The 21,849-nt window shown below is 35.8% G+C and overlaps 1 protein-coding gene across 3 annotated transcripts in view; it reads right to left on the bottom strand.

The window, feature by feature from the left end:
* Positions 1–1,978: 1,978 nt before the first annotated feature.
* Positions 1,979–21,849, bottom strand: part of PRR16 (proline rich 16) — a 120,815-nt gene continuing 100,944 nt past the window's right edge. For all 3 annotated transcript variants that reach the window (XM_040540951.1, XM_040540953.1, XM_040540952.1), the window contains one exon: positions 1,979–2,821. In XM_040540951.1, coding sequence (XP_040396885.1) covers positions 2,078–2,821 — 744 coding nt within the window. In that variant the 3' untranslated portion in view covers positions 1,979–2,077. The remainder of the gene's footprint in view (positions 2,822–21,849) is intronic.

The raw sequence follows: 21,849 nt of genomic DNA on the forward strand, positions 1-21,849 counted from the left end.
CAGCATGCTCTCTTGCTTACAATTATTCAGTGTTACTTTCCTAAATTTAAGATGACACAGAAATATTTTATATTCAATATGGAATGTTTGACTTGCATTATCCAATAATGTCTTGTACACAATAGCTCTTTTAAGAAGGAAAAAAGTATTAAACCATTTAGAAGGGTTGCTATATGTTCCCCACTGCAGTGATAAAATCATCATGCTGGTCAGTTTTCTCTTTAAGAGAAAAACTGTAGCTATGCAATGTAGATACATCCCCAGACTGTTTCAATGACTTTAGAAGTGATTTTCCATGTAAAGGGCAGGGCATGAGCTTAATCCATGCAACAGAAACTTAATTCAGGCAGCAGAGATCTCGTGCATACACAGAACAAGTTACTGCCTTCTCCTGCAGGTGCTAGGACTCCACTTGGCAATAACTCCCATAAGATTAAATGTAGTCGAACAATGCAAAACGTGAGGTGCATCATGAAAAGCACGTGGGGAGCACTTAGGGAAAGCATGAGTATGCATTTAAGATGAATTCCTTGCTTGAAAGTAGTAAGACTTGAAGCTTTACACCGTAAATGAGTATTTGCACAATATGCAAACCTTGCTCATTGTAGAAGTTTTCAAAGGTAATTATCTGTTAAAATTTTTGTTATGATTATTATTATTTTGGCTTAAATACTCTAAATGTACTACTGTGTGTATATAGGGAAACTGCATGTACAGCTTGATGTTTTTTTTTCCAGTTAAATTCCTATTACTACACGTAAACAGAAATTTAGATTTAAAAAATCTGTTTTCTCTCATAAGACCCTAGGGAAGCCAACCTAGATCAAACCATAGAGTGTGTTTTACGTTTCAACTGAAAAAAAAATTAAAAAAATACTGTTTTTATATAGCACCTGCTGTTGGGCCATTTGAGAGCCTAATTAAGCAGAACTTTGTAAATAACAGACTAATCAACAGATTTTCTTCACTGATTGGATGGGTTTTAACTTTAGGTACCAACAATTCTCTCTGTGAGAATAAAAGAACGTTCTTTCAAAAATAATTAAAAACACTGAGGACTTTTTTTCATCTACTAAGAATATTAATTGGGTTCACCATCAAAATGTGATACCATGAACAATATCTTGTTTTGCATGTTAATGCTTCATAATTGCACAGAGCTTTTCAACTTCAAAGCTCTTTACAAGAATTAAGTGGATGTCCCTGAAGGCCTTACGCAAAACTTTCTTTGCCTTCAAAAACAGATTTGCACCAGACAAAAGCTTTGTAAAAAATGCAGGAGTGTGCTGTGTTGCTTTAATCTACAGTGGACATAAGTGAGATAAAATATTACCACCACTCTGCATATGGAAGCAGTGGAAATAGAGGGGAACTGAATCAGACAGTCCCTGCTCCCGTGAAAGCTCTGTCCTTCTCCTTGGTTGCAGCACATTGAGCAAGTGAGAAATAAAATGTGAGATAACTTGGATTTCCAAAGAAATGTCAACATACCTTTCAATAACTTCTTCACTCCCCTACCAAAGATCAAGCTGCCTGATGATTGCCTACTATTGCACAGCTCCACACACAATGCCTTTGCTCAAGCAATCAGGCAGAGAAAAATGCTCTTGCTAGAATTCAGTCAAAAGTCATTATCCGGCACTCCACTTTGCTTCATCAAATAACATTTTAAAACATACTAGCTAGAAACAGAAAGTTTCCCTAACCCAGCAGCATTAGTTATTCCACTAAGTCCAGTGAAAATCTATCACAAATCACAACTCCATATTTTCAAACTCCATATTTTCTTTTCTGTCTTTTAAACCGTGCTACAGATATGAAACTGCAATAGAAGTTTACAACCCATGAGCTGAATCCTGTGCATTTTTCAGTACCCTTTGCCATAATGACATTTTACAGCGACTACAGGTAAAATCAACAAGCACTCCTCTCAGTACTTACCATGTAATTTTTATGCCACTTCACTGGACACAGGGAGTAATACATTGGGTCTTTTTATTGCTCAAGTAGAAAGTGCTCATTACCTATTTATGTTTATATTTAGGAAAAAACAAAGAGTTTTTTCAAGTGGCATACATCACACTGTTGTAGTGGTTGATTTTCTCAAGATGGTCTTCTGGGGTTTTGGCGCAGTTTGTGGAGGCACAGTCGAGGGTCTTGGAGGAGGAAAGCTATTACTGGAACCTATCCCCAACCCTCCATTTTCTAGGGGAAATGGAGGCAGTGGAGGCAGTGGAGGCGGCAGAGGAGGGCACTGATGCAGCATCTTTCCCACAAGATGGGCAGGCTCACTGTGCAAGTGCACCTCCCTGTTTTTAATGTTATACCGAACATCACAGTCTGGGCAATAACCGTGGTACTGCACTTTTTCATTAAATCGTACCCGTTCCCTTGCTCCTGGCTGAGGACACCGCTCTTTCTCGGATCTATGCATTAGAGGCTGCATTGAAACTTTGTCCAAATTACTGTTCGGTATACAGCACATATCTCCATTTGGGATGCGGTTGGGCCCATTTCTCAGCAGGGTACCATTAGTCTTGACAGGGTTGGTGGAAGGAGGCAGCCTCGGAGGCTCGTCACACTTGACAGGCGTCAGTCGTGGTGGAGGCGGGGGAGGATTTGGCTTCCGCAGCACGGTGAGGATAGTGGAGGGCTGCGCAGGGGGCTTGATGAGGGGAGCAGTGCCCCGCACCTTGACCTTCTCCAAGCTGGAAGCTGTTGTGCTGCTGGAGCTGCTGTTAAGTGTGTCTGTTTTGGAACTGTCCGTCATCTCATCTTCCAGCTGCAGGTCAGATGTCAGCGTGTCGATCTGGTCAACCACCTGCACAATGGCCAGAGAGAAAACAGTGAGAAAAGCTTGTCCCTGCAAAGGCACAGAACAGAAGCACACTCTGGAAACAGTTTTTCCTTCCCAGATCTGAAGTACACAATCTTTTTAACCACTTTTATTATTATTATTATTATTATTTTGCCAACTTAACAATGGGATGGGTAGTTTGCTAGCTCAACAACTGAATACAGAAGAAATAAAATTTGAAACACTCTGGAATGAAATTCCATTTCTTTCCCTCTAGGGTTTACTTGGCAATATCATTGTATGTGAACAGTAATCCTTCAGTAATATGTTTTGCCGTCCAGTGCAGGAGGAGACTGAATTATTTAACTACAGCTTATACATGACAGTTTCTGAATCTAAATCTGTTGCAGAGTATTTTTCAGCTCTGACCTTTCACATAATCTAGATTTGCATACACATCACTGTATCAGTGGTATTACACACTTACAATCTTAAGTTTGATACACCCTTCGCTCACTATTTTTTAACATAATTAGGGTAATGAGGAGCAACTACCCTCCTGTTTCAGACTACCTTATCTGCTGTTACGAATTTTCCTTAAGGTCTGTTATCCTCTGAAGTAGTCCTGAAATAGCACTTGCTGCAGAGAAAACAAAAAATAGCTTGATTTTTGAAGTTACAACCATTCATTCACTCAACCATTCATTCACATAGAGATCTCCTCTACCACCTGTAATTCTGTTTTGTTCATTTTTACAAAGCCTCATCTCTTCTAGTCTTCCAGATTCCTTTATTTAGTCACTTTTATATAGGATATGCAACTGACCGTGTCTACTAGGTGACCAAAACTTTTAATATAAGAGTCAAAAGGCCTTCCTGAAAACTGCCTTTCACTCTATATGTAGTTGAATGACTAGTTTTAAACTACAGATAACCACAACACAGGAAGTAAGTATTGTCTCACAGGATATACATAAAATAATCACAGGAGCTGAAGTGTTACTAGTTAACTTCATTTCACTAACAAAAAGCTCACACCATTGTTTGGGGGCCCTATGGTGCGTGTGTGATATTCTGGAAGGAGAGCGTGAGGCTGGGTGCCTCCAGATTTGCCACAATACTTCTTACCCCTTTCAGTTTTTTATTTTTACTTTCCACCTTCATTAATTTGGTCATAATACTATTGATTTCAAAGTAAGCCATTTTTTTTGAGGAGTACAGCCACATGTTAATCACAAAAAAAAAAAAAAAAAAAAAAAAAAGAACCAAAAACCATTTCCAAAGGCAGCAATTCTATTTGGTCAACTTACTCCTGTGCACACAGGTAAAAGTAAACAAAAACTCAATAGAATGAAAGAGCTCCCTAGATTCCACTCTTTATACTGTAACTGCAAGTTGTGTATTTGTAAATCCATAAAAATTCACATGCAATAATTTAGTTTACTTTATAGAGAACAGTACCCTCTTTCTTCTTATGAAAAGCAAACATGCAGATAACCATGGTTCAGAAAGAAATCTGCCAAAATATCTTTGAAAAAAAAAATCTGATTCCTCTCCAAGACCAAAACAACTATTCATTTATTTACAGTTCTAAGCCAAAGACCTTGTTTCATTTAATTTTCCATTTTAGCATTTCGATTTCTCTCCGAAAAAGCAAAAGAACAAATTATACCCATACAAGATATACTCCCCCCAAATAATTAGGATTTAAATGTTAGATACCTCATATCTGTAAGATACAGAATCACAGAATCAAAGAATCATCTAGGTTGGAAGAGACCTCCAAGATCATCTAGTCCAACCTCTGACCTAACACTAACAAGTCCTCCACTAAACCACATCACTAAGCTCTACATCTAAATGTCTTTTAAAGACCTTCAGGGATGGTGACTCAATGAGGTACAGTTGAACTCTATGGGTATCTTCGGATCCAAACATCTCCTCCAGGGTACAGAATACTACTACTTTTGGAAATTTCAAAATAAAGACCGACAAACCAAGTCTGTAATAAGACAATGTAAGATTCATAGCAGGAAATCCAGCCTACAGAAGAAAGAATTCACATTATCACTTCACTTTACATATGTAAGCAAGGCATAGAAAACTTCTCAAAATGAAAGGAACAAGGACAGTACACTCAAGATACGTGCACTAAGCATGAAATTCAAGCAAGTTTAGTGTGGATTTGTGTCAGTATTAGGGTCTGTCTGTATGTGGCTAAATATATTATTGAATCCTCTCCTGAAATCCAATATATGTTTGTTTGTTTGTTTTAACTATCAGTTAGAGCTACGGAATGGGTTGGTGCAATCGCAAGAAACTCCTTTGAAAATAGCGAAACAAAAAAAAAGACATTAAACAGCTGCAGGGAAGACTGAAACGCAAGACATAACTGTAAGGCTGCTCAACACAGAAGCATTTGAAAGCTTCTGCATGTGACAGTAGATTGGCCTATATTACACTATCTGATAATGCTAAGCATCAATATTTTGTTGCTTAACATTTGGTTTGTTTCTTTTGCAACTGGATTATTTCAACAAAAACTCAGTTTATTTTCCTTTATTTTCTACCATGGCACTCTCCTCAAAGTATCTATAACCATTTAATACCATAGAAACCAACACTGCATATGTGAGGAAAAAGACAGCCAATGGACTGCTGATGTTATTATTGCACTGTTATCTATAGGTATATCTCATGGAGATTAGTTGGACAATATACTAAGTCTACATTAGCTTAATAAAATTAATTCACAATTAATTCACAATTTCCAATATGAAATTCCCAAGAAAGAAGAAAAAATATATATTTTAATGTTATTTTAGCACAAGCACAAACTTCTAATAATTTTATTTCCTTTATTTCTGTAGCACCAGCCACAAGTAACAGCCTATTTGCCTTAGGCCTCATGTGTGCAACAAAAAGATTGTTTCTGTTCCACACTGTACAATATAAATGTACTCCATGCAATGTAATTCTAGAGAAACAGAAATGAGTATTTATTATTTTGAAGTGGAGACATTAAAGTTGATATTCCACTCTTGATATGAGGACATAGCTGTAATTATGCATCACATGTGTCACAAAATGGCAGATCCTGGTGATGAGAAAATTTGTCCCCATTCAAACTGCCCTTCTGGCAATGCAAAGATTTTCTCAGGAGTAAGGGTCTGGCCCTATGAACCATGCTTGAATTTAAATCACTATAGAGTTTATCTCCTGCACTCTGGGCAACTGTGTAGTACACAATGGAAATTTTCTGTCACCTGTCCATTTGTAAAGCATAAAAATAGTATAAAATGGCTCTGACATGACAACACAGTTTATTTGTCCAAATTAATTCCCACCACAGTTTGTGATTCTGTTTACAGTTATGTTCTTTTGTTTTGTTTAATTTTCAGCCCAGAAAGAAAAATTCAAATGAGATGAAAAAATAACAGACAATTACTGACCAAAACAACACTGACGTTGTACAAAACTGCAAGTCAAAAGAAAAATAGACTCCATTTCACAACACACTTCCTAGGGAGTCAGACAGACAATATTTAGAAACAAAAAAGCTGCTCTAGTTGTGCAGAATCTGTCTGTTTTTCAGTTCAGTGATAAAACGGGATTTGATTCACAAGTGCAAGAATAGGGAGCCATCCTCTTATACCCTGAGGAGCTCCTCAGCCATTAACCAGATTTGATGCCCCATTCTCCCCTGCTCGCTCTGTGGGATCTTGTGTGACACTACCGAATACACAAGGATGTCAGCTCACTCTGCCCCACTTTATGGATTTTATATTACACTATTACACTACTTAGACTCACAGAAATTCTGCACTGCAACCACCATTGTATGGAGGATATATTGGTACTATGTATGTAATTTTTACTAGGTGGTCAAAAGGATGTAATAACTCGCCACAGGAAAAAAAAGAAAAATATATCAAGGAAAAGGAAAGAAAGAAAAAAAAAGAAAGAAAAGAAAGAAAAGGAGAGAGAGGAAGAGAGAAAAGGAGAAAGGGAGAAAGAGAGAAAGAGAGAAAGAAAGAAAGAAAGAAAAAGAAAGAAAGAAAGAAAGAAAGAAAGAAAGAAAGAAAGAAAGAAAGAAAGAAAGAAAGAAAGAAAAAGAAAGAAAGAGAGAAAGAGAGAGAAAGAAAGAAAGAAAGAAAGAAAGAAAGAAAGAAAGAAAGAAAAAGAAAGAAAGAAAGAGAGAAAGAAAGAAAAAGAAAGAAAGAAAGAAAGAAAGAAAGAAAGAAAGAAAGAAAGAAAGAAAGAAAGAAAGGAAAGAAAGAAGGAAGGAAGGAAAGAAGGAAAGAAGGAAAGAAGGAAAGAAGGAAAGAAAGAAAGAGAAGAAAAAGAAAGAAAGAAAGAAAGAAAAGAAAGAAAGAGAAAGAAAGAAGGAAAGAGAAAAAAGAAGAAAGAAAGAAAGAAAGAAAGAAAGCAAGAGAAAAAGAAAGAAAGAGAAAGAAAGAGAAAGAAAAATAAAGAGAGAAAGAAAGGAAGGGAGGAAGACAGGAAGAAAGGAAGAAAAGAAAGAAAGAAAGAAAAGAAAAAGAAAGAAAGAAAGAAAGAAAGAAAGAAAGAAAGAAAGAAAGAAAGAAAGAAAGAGAAAGAAAGAAAGAAAGAAAGAAAGAAAGAAAGAAAGAAAGAAAGAAAGAAAGAAAGAAAGAAAGAAAGAAAGAAAGAAAGGAAGAATATACTGACTTTACAAGCAATTTGTAGTGCATCAAACTTTTTTATTAAATTTCTTAAAATATATAGAGAGAGTATTACGTATTGCTTTCTCACTAAAGTTAAACTGTAGCCCCTGTTTAATGTAACTGAGAATGTCATCAAAAAATGTCTTGTGATTCTCAAAAGCTGCACAGGCTGGCCTAACAATTCTATTTCTTGATCTTTACTTACAAATTTTGTCTGGTTGTTAACTCCTCTAAGTGGTAAGGAACTTTTCTGGGTGAATATCCTAACTCGACTTGACCAACATTCAAAACTTCCAATTTCTTACTGTGTGCCAGGATATCATCATAAGAATATAACTAGTAGAACATGACATAGGAAGTAACAATTTCTTTTATTTTTTAACCTTATCTTTGAAAAGGGTATCTTCAATTAGCTACAATCACTATTTGGAGTACTTGTCTTTGTGTGATTCTGCAATACACATCCAAAAATGTATACTTGATCTACTGAGAATTTTATCATCTCTTTACAATGAATGTTCCACCAGGTTTTCTTCTGTTTTAAAGGCAGTGGAAAACAAGGCAGTAAGGTATAGATGTTCAACGAATATGTAAACCACCAGCTGCATGCAATTCACCATAGAAAAAAATGTTTATTTTTTTTTCAAATCTTGAATAAAGAGCAAATTAATTTTCAGAAAATAAAGTAATATACCCTTAAAAACTCATAAGATTTTAAGTTCACAGAACTCAAAATTATATTTTTTCTGAGGCAACCATCCATTTTCACTGCTTTGTATGTTCTTCAATGTTTCATGTGATTTTATGAGTAAGATTTCATTTTTGAAATGAATTGCACCTCTACAAGCTAGTACTTCTGAAAAGAGCTGCATACGCAAAATGGAAATGGTACTTACCTTTGATATTACTTCTGAGATAGAATAGTTATAATCCATATATTGCTATTTAGTACTACAATTCAGCTGTGTAAAGATATGAGATTTGATATGACATTTTCGTGGAAGTTTTGAGAAAATTACAGACAGATATGGATCTTGATTTTAAACCAACAAAAGACACATCAGGTCATGAGCCTAGCACAAGTTTTTGTTTGCTTTCTTTGAACTAATTAGTATACTGGTAAAATGAACAAAATGAGGTGATATTTTTTAATGAAAAGAAGTAAAAAAAAATTTGTATCAATTCCAAAAACTTGCAAAGTTTGACATGGATAATTTTTCACTGTATGTACAAAAATTAAGTACAAGATAAACTATTAGAAGAAACTTGTAATTAACACTAGAACTGCAATCCAGTCTACCAGAAAGAAGCCATTCTTACCTATATGTAAAGAACTGGAAACATGCTATATCAGTAGCTCCAATATCTTATGACTCTCTCTAATCCTACAAGAAATCAGTCACTTGCTATAATTACTATAGGAATCTCTAAGACAAGCTGTCATACTTTACCTTCCCATCATCTTAGGTCATTACATCCCACAGAGTAGTTAGTCCTTTGATGACAAAAATTAACATTCAATATAACCAAGTATGCATACAAAACTTTTTTTTTTTTTTTTTTTTTTCCCCAAATGAGTCTTTACCTGGAAGTCCTGAACCATCACGGAGCTAAGTCCAAGCCAAAGCAAGTCCCTCATAACACTGAGAGTGCCAGTATTTCTCTGCTAGCTGCATAACATCACAAGAATACCCTGTTCTCAGGTGCTTATAATTCCAGCCTCAGTCGTCCATACCTTTTGCATTTCCCACAACTAACTTCTCACTCATTCCCAGTGACTGACTGCAGCTTCCAGGCCAAGGGGAAATTGAACCAAACTTAGCTTAGAAATGTGTTTATAAAGTTGTGTGAGCCCAATAATTGCAAATAGAAATGAAAAGTAGAGCCACACAAGGAGAGACAAATGATCTACTTAGTACAATAGTTTGAAAAAATGATAAAAAACAGATGTCTAGGCAAGACCACAGGAATAGAAAAGTCACACAGAAATATTTCTGTGGAATTTTATCCCAGCCTCAAACAATTTCTATCTCAAGGACGTCTTAACAGATTTTCCATTTAATAGATCCCTACCTATTTCACTACCATCAACATGTCTACCTCAACTTGAATCCATATAAATTTTTACCATCCACAATATACTGCTGTTTGTCCCTGTAATTACAGAAATATACCACCTACTCCCCTTTCTGCTTGAGAAAAATCACAGGAGCTTTTACAGACAACATGCTTCATGGACCGGCATAACACTTAAATACATAAACTGTAGCTATTTTGCAAAACAAAACAAAACAAAAACAGCTATGAAAGGTCTCTCAGTGTTGGAAGTTTTTCATCATACACCAAATACTTGATAAAAATGTATCAAATACCAAACACCATAACAAATGTCTGTAGAACAAGGAGTTCTTTGACATGGAAAAAAAGAATCAAACAGCTGCCTACACCCAGCAGTCCTTCTTCAACCACTAGTAAGTTATAATAAATATTTTCTAGTATATCATCCAGCAGCATCTTCACATCTGAAGCTGTATTAGTAAAGAATTGTGTCTGTTTATACTATGCTATTCTAGCATAGTGCTAGGAATGAGCCTGATATGTTCATTCATATGTTCATGTATGTGTGTGTGTTAATACACACATTGGGGAAGATTCTGAATTCAGATTTTGGGGGATGACGCTTACAGTAGCATCCCAGGCTCAGGAACCCACAGTGCAGCACCAGCAAAGTGCACAGACAGCATCAGACTTGTCAGCGTTAAGTATCTGAAAGATCAATACCCTCCTAAACAAGCTTACACACATCCCAACCCAAAAAACAAACAAACAAACAAAAACCATTCAGACATTCAGTTGTTAACTGTCACCAGAAAGGTTTTGCTAAAGAATACATTAGTAACTTCAGCAAAATAGTATTACCCTTTGAAGTACATTACACCCTCATCATTTTCAATTACAGACCTTACTCAATCATTCCCTGAGATTTTGAAATAGTTTCAGGATCAAATTAGGCTGGGTGTAATTTATAAATCGAAAATTATGAATATGCTGGAATCTTGGGAATCTAATAGGGCCATGAAAACTCATTGTCATCATCCTCACGTAGCATTTCAGGGAAAGCAAACTGGGAAACCCATATTCAAAATCTTAAAAGGAAGAAGCTTCCTTCCCAAGAAAGAATAAGAAGGAAATAAAGAGACCAGTGACCTGCTCTCCAGGTGCCTCTTTAAGATCTTGCATAGCAATGGTAAGTTCTCTCTTTAGACTTTGGGATGGAGTCTACTAAGGAAGCTGCTTGGAAGATCTTTGAAGAGGTAAAGGTAGGTTTGTGGCACATACTCATAGCATGAAGGACAGTACAGCTATAGTTTCTGTCATATACAAATGAACTCTGATAAAATGATGATAAATAAACAAAAACCCTAAGAAAATTAAGTAAAAAAAAATTGCTTTCAAGAAAATCAACCTCTAAGAATACTTATAACAACAACAAAAAAAGCTGTTTTAAAATGCTAGCTGAAATATCAGCACTCTCTTACCTGTCCTATGTAACAGAATTTTATACCTCCAGTAAAATACTCACATCTTCTCCTGTTTGGAAATACAGGATGGTAATTAATTTCAAGAAAGTAAAGGTTATTAAATCTGTTTATATGTCACATCTAAAGACACAGAGACAACATTTGTATAAACTTTGGAAAGGGAATGCAATGATTTTGCACATAGCTCATTTCCCAGGCTGAAAGCCAGACCACACCTCAGACAACACTAAAAAACAACTCTTGCTTTGTGTTATCAGCTACAACCTCCCTTTGCTCCCCTATCTTGCCCATGATGAAGCATTTGCCCAGACTGTTTAAGCAAAGCAAATCAGTCCACATATTTGAAACAACAGATAGGATATGCACTCTCTATGGGCAGCAGTGTTTAACAGTTTTTCAAGAACAGATTCCAAAAGCAGCAAGTTAATCTGGCACAGTTTGCTGTGAACATCTACTCAGAAAAAAAAAAAAAAAGGTATTTTAAGTACCAGAGAAAGGAATGTCAACTACATAACAAAATAAATGTTAAAAAATATATATATAATAATTCATATGACTCGCAATGAAAGCTGCAGGTTAAAGGGAAAGCCATAATTTTTTCTTTATCATCAAACTGAAGTTAAGTTTTTTTATCTACTCTTCAAATTTCAGTTTGACAGCATAGATACAGTTTCTGTGACTATTTAAGCTCATGAAAGTAATGCAATAATGTTCATTTTCATTTTGAGAACATAATAATCTACCACATATCCTATCTCTGAAAATGGCTGGAATAAGACTATGACAAGCAGACTGTACAACTACTTTATTATTTGGTTTGAGTCTATTTTCTCCTGAATTCATGGAATTATAAATTATATTTTTAGAAACATGAAGATGGAAGACTTTAAGTTTTACTCTACTGGATGAGAAAAGAAAAAAAAATATAAAAAGGATGATTCTGGACATGGCAAATGTGCATTTGGTCCATGATTTCTGTTTACACATCTTTTTAAATTCATCATCATAAAACAGAAAATTTAAAAGACAAATTGCTAATCAGCACTCAATGTTTATATCTGCACATAAGTGAAAAGGCCTCTGTGTAAAAGAGACAAGAGAATTGAAGTGTAACCTCTGAGTATGTGCTTCACAGTAAACCTCTTTTGTTTAAAATACAGCATCCACAGAACACTGGAGCTGTGAGACTTCAGTGTGTCCTCTGAATAACACATACATTCTAAAATAACAGTTTAGGAGCTGCTGCTAACTGCTGTTTTTCTCTCTAAAAACAGAAAATAAAATTGAACAATGGCTGGATACAGACAAAAACTAAGGAATGGCTAGTCTGTGCATTCTCATTACTTCCAATGTTTTCTAAATGAAAGTTTCTAAAACAGCTAAAAATGCAGCACCATAAAATATTTGAGATATTCGTTCCTAGGTAACAATCTTTTTTCTATAGATATTGATTCATAATGATTACAAATACAGTGACTTGTCTAATACCTAATGCTAATTTAAATGAATGCTAAACATTTCTCTAAGCTCATAACTGTTAATGTAGGCAGCACGTAGAAGTTCCTTAAAGTACAAGCATCCTCAAGCTATTAATGCTCACCATGGAGACTGTATGTTCCCCTGTAGGATCAGAAAAAACATACAACTAAACACATAAACAGTTTCCTAGATATATTATTCAGACACACTAATAACAACTACTAAAACCAAACCAAACCAAGACAGACTTGTAATATTACAGCACTGGGAAAATAAATAAATAAATAAATAAATGAATTCAGACTTCTCCAATAAAGAGGAAAAACAAACAAACAAAACCTACTACCAACACCACGCTAGGCAGAGAATTAACCAGTATTTTTTATTTTCCTCTGGCAGTCTAAAAGAAGCTTCAGAAACAAATGCTGAGCATCCTTTTATTCTAAAAACAAAAAGATGATCCCCAAGAACAGCCTATATATCTTTTTGGAGACCATGTGTTAGACTGGTGGATTTTTTTGGTTGAAAAGATTTTATTAGTAAAAAACTACTCTGAGCCTATATGGCCTCCATATTTTAAGATTTCACCACCATTTCTGTGACAATTTCAAAGCCACATTTAAGCACAAATGCAATGCGTGATGAATTTGCACTAATCTGGAAGTAGTAATTCTAAGAGTGTTGGACATTGACTATAATACATTTCCAACAGATCTGAAGAGAACTGACAGATTTAGCTTAATAGACGCATTTCCCATTTGTCTGCTCGTTTCAAAACACTACCCAAAATTACACAATCCATTAAGTTTCATTCTAATTCAAAGTCTGGACAAATCCAAAGTTCAAAGCAAATTTAAGATGAAGTGACAGTATCCTCCACTTTTTACAGTGAAAAACAAAATAACCCCCTGAATCAGAATGCTTTTTATGTTCAGATATTTCTGAAATACTCTTTGTGAAATACTCTTTAACGTAATATGGTTACATTAAAAGAAACAACTTTTGCTTAAGCAGTAGGTTGAAGGACCTGTCTTGATAAAAATAGTTATTGATAGTGATGGTGATTACTAAGAAGTTGTGTAAGTCTTTCAGCTGAGAGTTCCTATGATGTGAGGTGGGTGAGCAGTTTTCTCTCCCTTGCTCCCCCTATGAGGGGAGCCATGTTGGCCACATCTTGAAGTAAATGTGCTGCAGATGCTGCTCCAAGAACGAGAGAACAAAAAAGATGTTGTAATATTGATCCTAGTGGAGGTTTCTTCAGACTCCAATTGACACTTTCCATCTGGAGGTACTAGACATAATAAATAACAGGAGATAGCCCGTCGTTAGCTTATACAACTAATAAATAATAGTGGCACTAATAAATAATAGCATCAAATCAGTTGAACCCTGTTACTAGAGAGAGCAGTTGCTATGAACCTTGTAGGTTAGAAATGAATACTTGCTTGCCTTTTAATTATTAGTTGCTCCAAGTTAAATGATTTCTGCTCACACTGCATCACATAATAAGTAAAGATTTTAATTAAAATCCATGGAATATTCTATCTTAATATTTATGGATAATATTTTTTTTCATATCCTTTTAAGTAAATATTATATGAGCACAAGGGAAATACAAAAGTTAGGGTTTTTAGCTCATCCTTGGTTCTGTATATGTCATACAAGTCAAAACATTACAAATGATTATTTTGTCTCTGCTTTCCGTGGCTTTGGTCTGAACCGCATTTTTAATTCAATTAGCTAATTATATGAAGAAAGCCAGTAACAATATTATCTTGTCAAAAAAAATTAATCCCTTACACATATACATAAATTTGAATCCTTTGGGCCATTAGTACTGTTTTGTATGTATTTTAAACAGAGGTTAAAAGTAAACTATAGCTACTTTTTACAATTAAAAATATACTTAAATGATTCAGTGATGAGTACAGTGTTCACAATACCATATGAGCCTCGCTGAGGCTGTTTAAACTATTCAAAATTACACAATCCAGTGGTACATGTTAATATAGATGGCTGCTTACTTTATAGTTAAACTGAATTTCATCAAAATATTTTTTTCAGAGCTTGAAGAAATGCTTTCTGGTTGCCTTACAGTCAAAAAAAAAAATCAACAAAAAACATAACATTTGGTTTTGTGTGGTCTTGTGTGGAGCCAGGTGTTGGACTTGATGATCCTTGTGGGTCCCTTCCCACAAGGATCCATAGAACCATAAAGTTAAGGTTCTATGGAACTAAAGGCACATGGAGAGCAAAGGTGAAGGTGCAGAGTTTAGAGCTGAAGTTTGCAATAAGATACACGTTTTGTTTGCTGGGCTTTGCAAATGAACTCTGTAAGATGTCTGCAAGATTTAGGTACTATTCTGTGTTCAGATATAGTATTTGTACTATTAATCATCCCAAGAGAAAGGCAGAGAGAAAGGCAGAGAGAAAGATCATCTACAAGCTCTGCAGCTGAGGTATTTCCAGCACTTTTGAAGGAGGTAATTGTTTCAAAGTGTGCCAAAATGCAATATTACGGATGGTTTTTTTAAGCAACAACTAATAAATTTTTGTCTTTATAAGACCATTAGCTCATGTTTTTGGCACTATTACCTGCTTTTGCAAATCCATTTCTGGTTAAATGTCAGGTAGGTTATCATATAGCAAAACAGAAACACTTTGCTTCTCTGCAATCTGGTAAAATGAACATTGTGACAAAAGCAAGGAGTCAAATCCAGACTTACTTGACCTATTTAAATATGCATACACACCAGACAGCTTCATTTTCACAAGGATTTTATGTTGTGTTAGTCAATACAAGTTCACTGAGCAGTTCCTTCTCTTGGGATGCAAGCACAGGCTAAGACACCCCCACATTCAAAACACTCAGAAAACAGAGATGTAATTTAACTGCTTGGAATACTTCACCTACAGAAAGACATGAGGGCCCACTAGGTCTGTAATGTGCTTACATTTCTGGTACTGCTGAGTGACTAAACGAGAATTTAGCTTTTAATCATTCTTAGTTGAGGTATCAAAGAGTTGTTTGTTCATCTGTTGTATCTAGCACCGTGGTGCTGTATTTTCACTGCTTGTGGTCCTGCCCCTCTACTGTGCACTCAGTTCAGATCCCTCCGCATCTGTGGCACACATTTCCCTTGGGGGTAGTTAGTTGTAGAAGTAGAAGGGTAGAAGTATGACTTATCAGAAGCATTAATTAAAGGCTGAAGGTGAAATTCAAGAGGTCTGTTTACTTCAGTAAATAAATAGTTGCATTATAGCAGGAAACTGCAGTAGTAGACTATATTGATACAGAAAGTAGAAAACAATTTCCAAACAGATCTGCAAAACACAGTGAGTGGGGTCAGGGGCTGGGGGGAGCAACCCCTGTCCCAGCCATGCAGGGCAGCAAACTGCCATCAAGATTCAGTGTAACTGCTGCAAATTTCCATCAAAGATAAGGTCAGTGATGCATACCTTGGCATAAACAGCTGAGACATAGCCTTTGAAGGTTTGTTCTGGTTTTTGGCTTCTCTACTATGCATTTTCAGTTGAGTTAGCACGCTAATAAGAAAGTTACAGAATACGTAAAGCTATGGATAATAATTGTTTTTGTGGTGACTACGGCAATACGAAGAAAGTCTGATCCAAACCTTATGGAGAGGGAAGAGCAACTTCTTGTTTGCTGGATCTTCCTTTCACATTATTTTCTGGAATTTACAAGACATGAATACATCCTCTCTCTCTCTCTCAAAACAACTTCTGCTCAGGTTAATTACGCAATCCCACAAGTACTAAATAATTTCTTTGATTGCCACCCACATTACTAATCTGCTTTGAAGAGTCCTCACGTCCAGTCCTTATAATTCCCAATCCCTTTCTGATAATTGCAGGTCTTGTCACAGCAGGAATGAAATGCTTTGTACCTATTATGCTGAAGTGGTCCTTACATGTAAAGAGTGGGATTTTTCCAGTGCTGCTGGCAGGGTGCACAGAGAGGCAATAGGAAGATAGATCAAGTGCCTGCTTCTCTCACTATGCTATAAAGGTCATCCTGGTTTGGCTTGATTTCAAATAAAAATGTAGCCCCATTATTAACAGAACATGGCTGATGAGAAGAAAAGAGGTTATGTACAACAGACCTTTGGTACGTGCATTAACATTTTACCACAAAACTCATCAAAACTCATCTGCTATTGCTGTATATCACATAATCAGATAGCACCAAACAAATTGACAATTTGTTTAATTCGTTTTCCGGTCTATTAGTGAAAAACAAAACAACAACAACAACAAAAAAACCGCTATACATGCAAGGTTTATGGAAGTATGGTATTAAGTATGTGTCTGATTTCATCATTTGTTTCTGTGTAGCATAACCGTGACATGCCACAACTATCATCTAGACAGAACATACGAGAAAAAAAGAAGTTGAACTTACAAAGATTATTCTTAGTTCTACTTTACTTAATATCAGAATACTTAAGACAAAAACACCTCTGTAAAAAAAATCACAAATATTGATAGGTGTTGTGTTAAATTAAGAAAGATGCTTCAAGTTTATGCAACACTGCTTATCGTCTTACTCTTTAGCTTTTCCTTATTTAGATTGTACACTCTGACAGAGGAGTTACGATTCTGTTGTATACAGACACCTCCCCCCTCCCCCAAATATGCACTACTTGTTACCATTATTGTTCAACATATTATGTTACAGCAAAACAACATTGGCTAATCCCATTTGCTAATATTGTTGGGCAATAGGTTCCTTCCACAGCTAGAAAAATGAAACTCTAAATATTCAAGTTTCAAGTGCAGATGTTAAAAAATCAAATATGCCTTTCATTATCATTTCCTTATATGGTATGCTCTACAAATCTATTGGAAAGAAAACAAACAAACTAACAAAACCAACTCAAAATTCACCAAATCGAACTATATATTGTGGAAGATGTGTTTTAGATAATAGCTATGGCAAGCAGTTCTAGAAATTGGATATTTTCATGAGTAACATACAATTATATGATGTACTAGGGTGTGTAACACTAAACGTCCCCAGTGGAAAAGCTGAACATGCCATGCTGTCCCTGACTGCCAAGCCCTTGCCATGTCCTCACAGACACTGATCATCACACCCATAGCACTACTTATATCTTGTATCTTGCTGACATTCAAATACCACTTATACCCGTCTAATCTCTCAGGAAGTGATTTAAGTCACTTGTCCCAGATACCAAACTTAAAGAAGACAGCAATACCACTTTCTTTAAATAAACAAATAAATCCAAAGTAAATATACATATTAAATGCATGAGTTACGGGTTGAAGTTCATACAGGAGTGGAGCCCACAGAACCTGTTACACAAAAGAGGGATATAGTGGGTGCAGGATAAGGAGAAGCTACACAAAGCAACAGCAAAACAGCCTTAGCAGCTAAGCAGTGTTATTCTTCAGTACTGAAAGATAAAACTTACTGATCAGGTTCAGAAGAATTTCACATTTCAGCTTTCATAGAATTATCCATCTCAAAATCACCATGTTTTGAGAGGATAAAAAAAGGTCAGTAAGATACCAGCCTGAAGAAGTCCCCACCAACACACTCACACTGTTTCCTATTGCTCTCCCAGGCTACATTTGTTGTGTTACTGTCTGGCTTGGTGCCCCCGGTTTACATGCAAGCAAATTAATAAAGCAAGCAAGTCCTACAGCAACTTAATAAAGGGATACACAGTGTGTGTCAAATCACTATGACTCTCTGAAGCCATTATCTATCCATCTCTATCCATTTCAATGTCCATTTGCAAGGTTACTTAAATCATACACTACGAATTATCTGGTCCTGTCTGTCCTTGTTTGATTTGCCTGTTTGTTCCTAGGTCACAGAAACCCTGAACCCTCTCTGGTACCCATAAGTGTTTATATACCAAGAGTAAGAAAAACATTAATATCTCTTGACATAAAATTGTTCACAAATTCTCCATCAAGTATACTTTGCCTACAGTTTTTCTTTCCAAACCAACACAATTTTGCCCACCTAAGTATACACAGCTCTTTCCCGAACTGAGGTCATTCAATTTCTGGCACTGAATTTCAATATGCACTGAGACCAATGTGCTCACTGCCTACACAGCACACTGAAAAATGTAGCTTTAATTATCTGTTCTAAGTCATTACAGAAAATACTACTTTCCCCCACAACTGACTACAAGAATTTGTGGTAAGCATGTTTTCCAATATATGAAAATAAGGACTAGTATGGTATCTCATTGACCAGCAGAAACAACAAGCTGCACGAACATGCTTTCATTTAAATGTGGATATTACACAGAAATAAATTTAAAAAATACACACATGTTGCATCCATGTACGCGCATACTCACAGCAGAAAGGTAATGAAGCAAATGCAGCATAAAAATTGCTCAGCTTATTCATAAGCTTGCATTCTGTGGGCTGCCCTATGCAATTCAAAATTTCTAGCACATCTCACATGCAAAAGATAAACCTTAGACTCACAATAATTTAAGAAAAATGCTGGAATGCTACTTACAAATCAAGTAAAACACTTTCTGTTGTATTTATATATATTAAAAATCAGTTGATATCTGGGCAGCAAGAAGAATTACCTTTTTCCCAGTGGTTTATAGTAAAGGATAAATAATTGAAAAAAAAAATAATTGAAATAATTGAATAATTAAAAAAGTTATTGAAAAAATATTTGAAAAAAATGGAAAAAAAGTGAAAAAAAATCAGCAGTAATACAGTTCTTCCATTGTCTCTAACAGCAGTACAGCTACCTTTAATCCTTATTTAAACCCTGCCCTTTGAGAAAAGGGAATGCATGAAAATATAAACTAATAGATCCAGGTTGTGGAAATGAATCATTTGAGAAAAAAAGAGAATCTGTATTTTAGGCAGGATGCCATTGTTAAATTCATAATCTCATAAATTAATAAATTCATAACTGGGAGAGTTTACTGTTTCTTATATGTAAGACTTTGATTTAAAAATAAACTCACCTTAGCTAGACATCCAACTGCATCTAACTTCCAGATTAATGTTTTTACTTACAGAAAGAAGCAAGCAGTAATATTTTTACGAGTCCATCTGATGGCTGTAACAAAGTATGCCAACTTCCAAATACACAGGATCTTTATTAGGTAAGGAAAAAAAAAAAAAAAGAGTATTTTTGCTTTTACTTCTTTCCAGCGTTCTGCCTGGTTCAACACCTTTATACATGGAGTCCCTTCTCTCAGTAACTTGAAAACTTTGAAAAACATAGAGAAAAAAAAAAAAGAAAAAAAAAAAGATTGGGTATTCCAAATGCTTTACTAAACCCAGACATTACACTCCACCGTTTCATTTTGTGCATTCTACCAAAAGAAGAGGTAAAAAATTAATACTTACAAAATCAGAAGTCAGAGGAGAAATAAATTATTTTTGTTATGAGAAATGAAGACATAGCAGTCTTCTATCGATGAGCAATGAAATACTCTGATCAACAAAGCAACATTCAATGAAAATCAAATTAAATTCTATTTTGTGTTGACACACAGTGCCTTGTCAGATCTCCTGAAATCTATTATTTGAAGATATTGCAAGTCTCCTTTACACTGTCCACCTTCATCACACTATTTTTAAGACCCTACATAGTTTTGATTAAATGTGTGAACAAAATTAAACATGCTTTTCATGATCTGAATGTCTGACATTTCACACACCTATTTGCTCTTCAGATCTTTCACTGTTATCTTTTGCCAAACAATCTCTCTGCAGCAATGGGTCCAGTACAAAATAGTTAACATTTGAGCCACGCAAAAGTAAAACTGTATTAGTTCAAAGCATGTCTGACATTTCCATCAGTCAACTTTTAAAGCAGTTATAGCTAAACTGAATAAAAATCACCTCATTAATATAAAATAATCACAGAAAATTAATTATTTCTCCACTGAGCTCCTGTTCCATTAGCTGACACAAACTACTATGTTCATAAAGTCTATACACAGAGATTTGTAATTAGCTACAGTTGCCAAGACATCAGTATTCCAGATTGTACCACTGTGAGGTACCAAAGTAACTGCACTGGTAATATTAAACTAGCCATTAAAATTTTCATATTCAATAGCACCATGCATGTGCAGTGTTCACATAGCAAGTAAAAGTGCAAGAGCAATTCGCATTTCCCGAAGCTTAGTAACCATTAGTAGTACCAAACTGTAAGAAACATGCTGACTCCTAATTTCATTTTTCATGCTCAGTGTTTCAAAGCTACACAAGTCATGACCTTCAAAGCAATGAGTTTATTACTGGATGGCAGACACTCCTCTTTCTTTCTAATATACAGTAAGACGAATATGCAAGAATGCATCTTTGTACGAAAGAATATAATGTACCTGCTTCTTTTGGATGTCTGATACTTAGAAACACAGAAGGACTGAACGGAGAAAATACTCATAGAGTGATTATAGCCATCTGAAAGTAATGATACTATACATATCAGCCAGTTAACAATATATCCATGTAATCTCTTCCTCACTTTTGTAAGCACGTTACCAACAAGATGATAGAGCGAAGACTTTGAACAGCCAATTTTCTAGAAGACATGCTAATCTTTAAATAAAACTTGAGCAAAAACTCTTCTGAGGATTTTAGGAATCCATTACTGCTAGAAACGGGAAAAAATGTTCACTGCCTGAATGCAAAGCGGCTGTGAAATGCAGTGTGCAGTCCTCACAGACCAAAACCTCCTTACCATACTCATCGCACCTGTACCAGCACAACAGTCCGGTAACAGCATAGAGGCAACATCAAGCACCAAGTTTCAGACTACTTGCATGAACCACTTGCATGATACAGAGTTTTGCTGGCGTAACCACATTATTTAGATTCCTTCCTGACCTCTTCTGCCATCCAAGCCATGGAGCAAGCAGCACCATGCCAGCGAAGGGTAACTCTTGCTGGCTTGTGGTCTCCACTTTGCTCTATAGCCAGCTCCTCCATTAGGCTATGCTGCCACTGTGATAGAAGAGCCCCTGCTGCCACCAAAACAACAGCCTTAATGAAGGCAGGAGACTTTATTACAGCTTTGGAGTAAATTCAAGAAGGTATTCATGTGAACTGACATGTAAGGTGAAACTTCCAGTCTCAGGGTCCGTGATGCATCAGCAAGAGCAACAAAATGTCTGCAAACTTTTGCCCACAACCCAGGAAACCCCAACTCTGGCCACCATCCTTTGCTTTCCATTAGTTCTGCTGAGATACCCAGGAGGTGGAACTGATAATCCTATCCTAACTGGCACCTCACTACACTTTCCCTTGCATTGCCAGTCTATCAAGTCTAGAGACATAACAGTGTGTTTTACAA

The sequence above is a fragment of the Cygnus olor genome, chromosome Z (genome assembly GCF_009769625.2).
Source record: "Cygnus olor isolate bCygOlo1 chromosome Z, bCygOlo1.pri.v2, whole genome shotgun sequence".
In the NCBI taxonomy this organism is placed as follows: Eukaryota; Metazoa; Chordata; class Aves; order Anseriformes; family Anatidae; genus Cygnus; species Cygnus olor.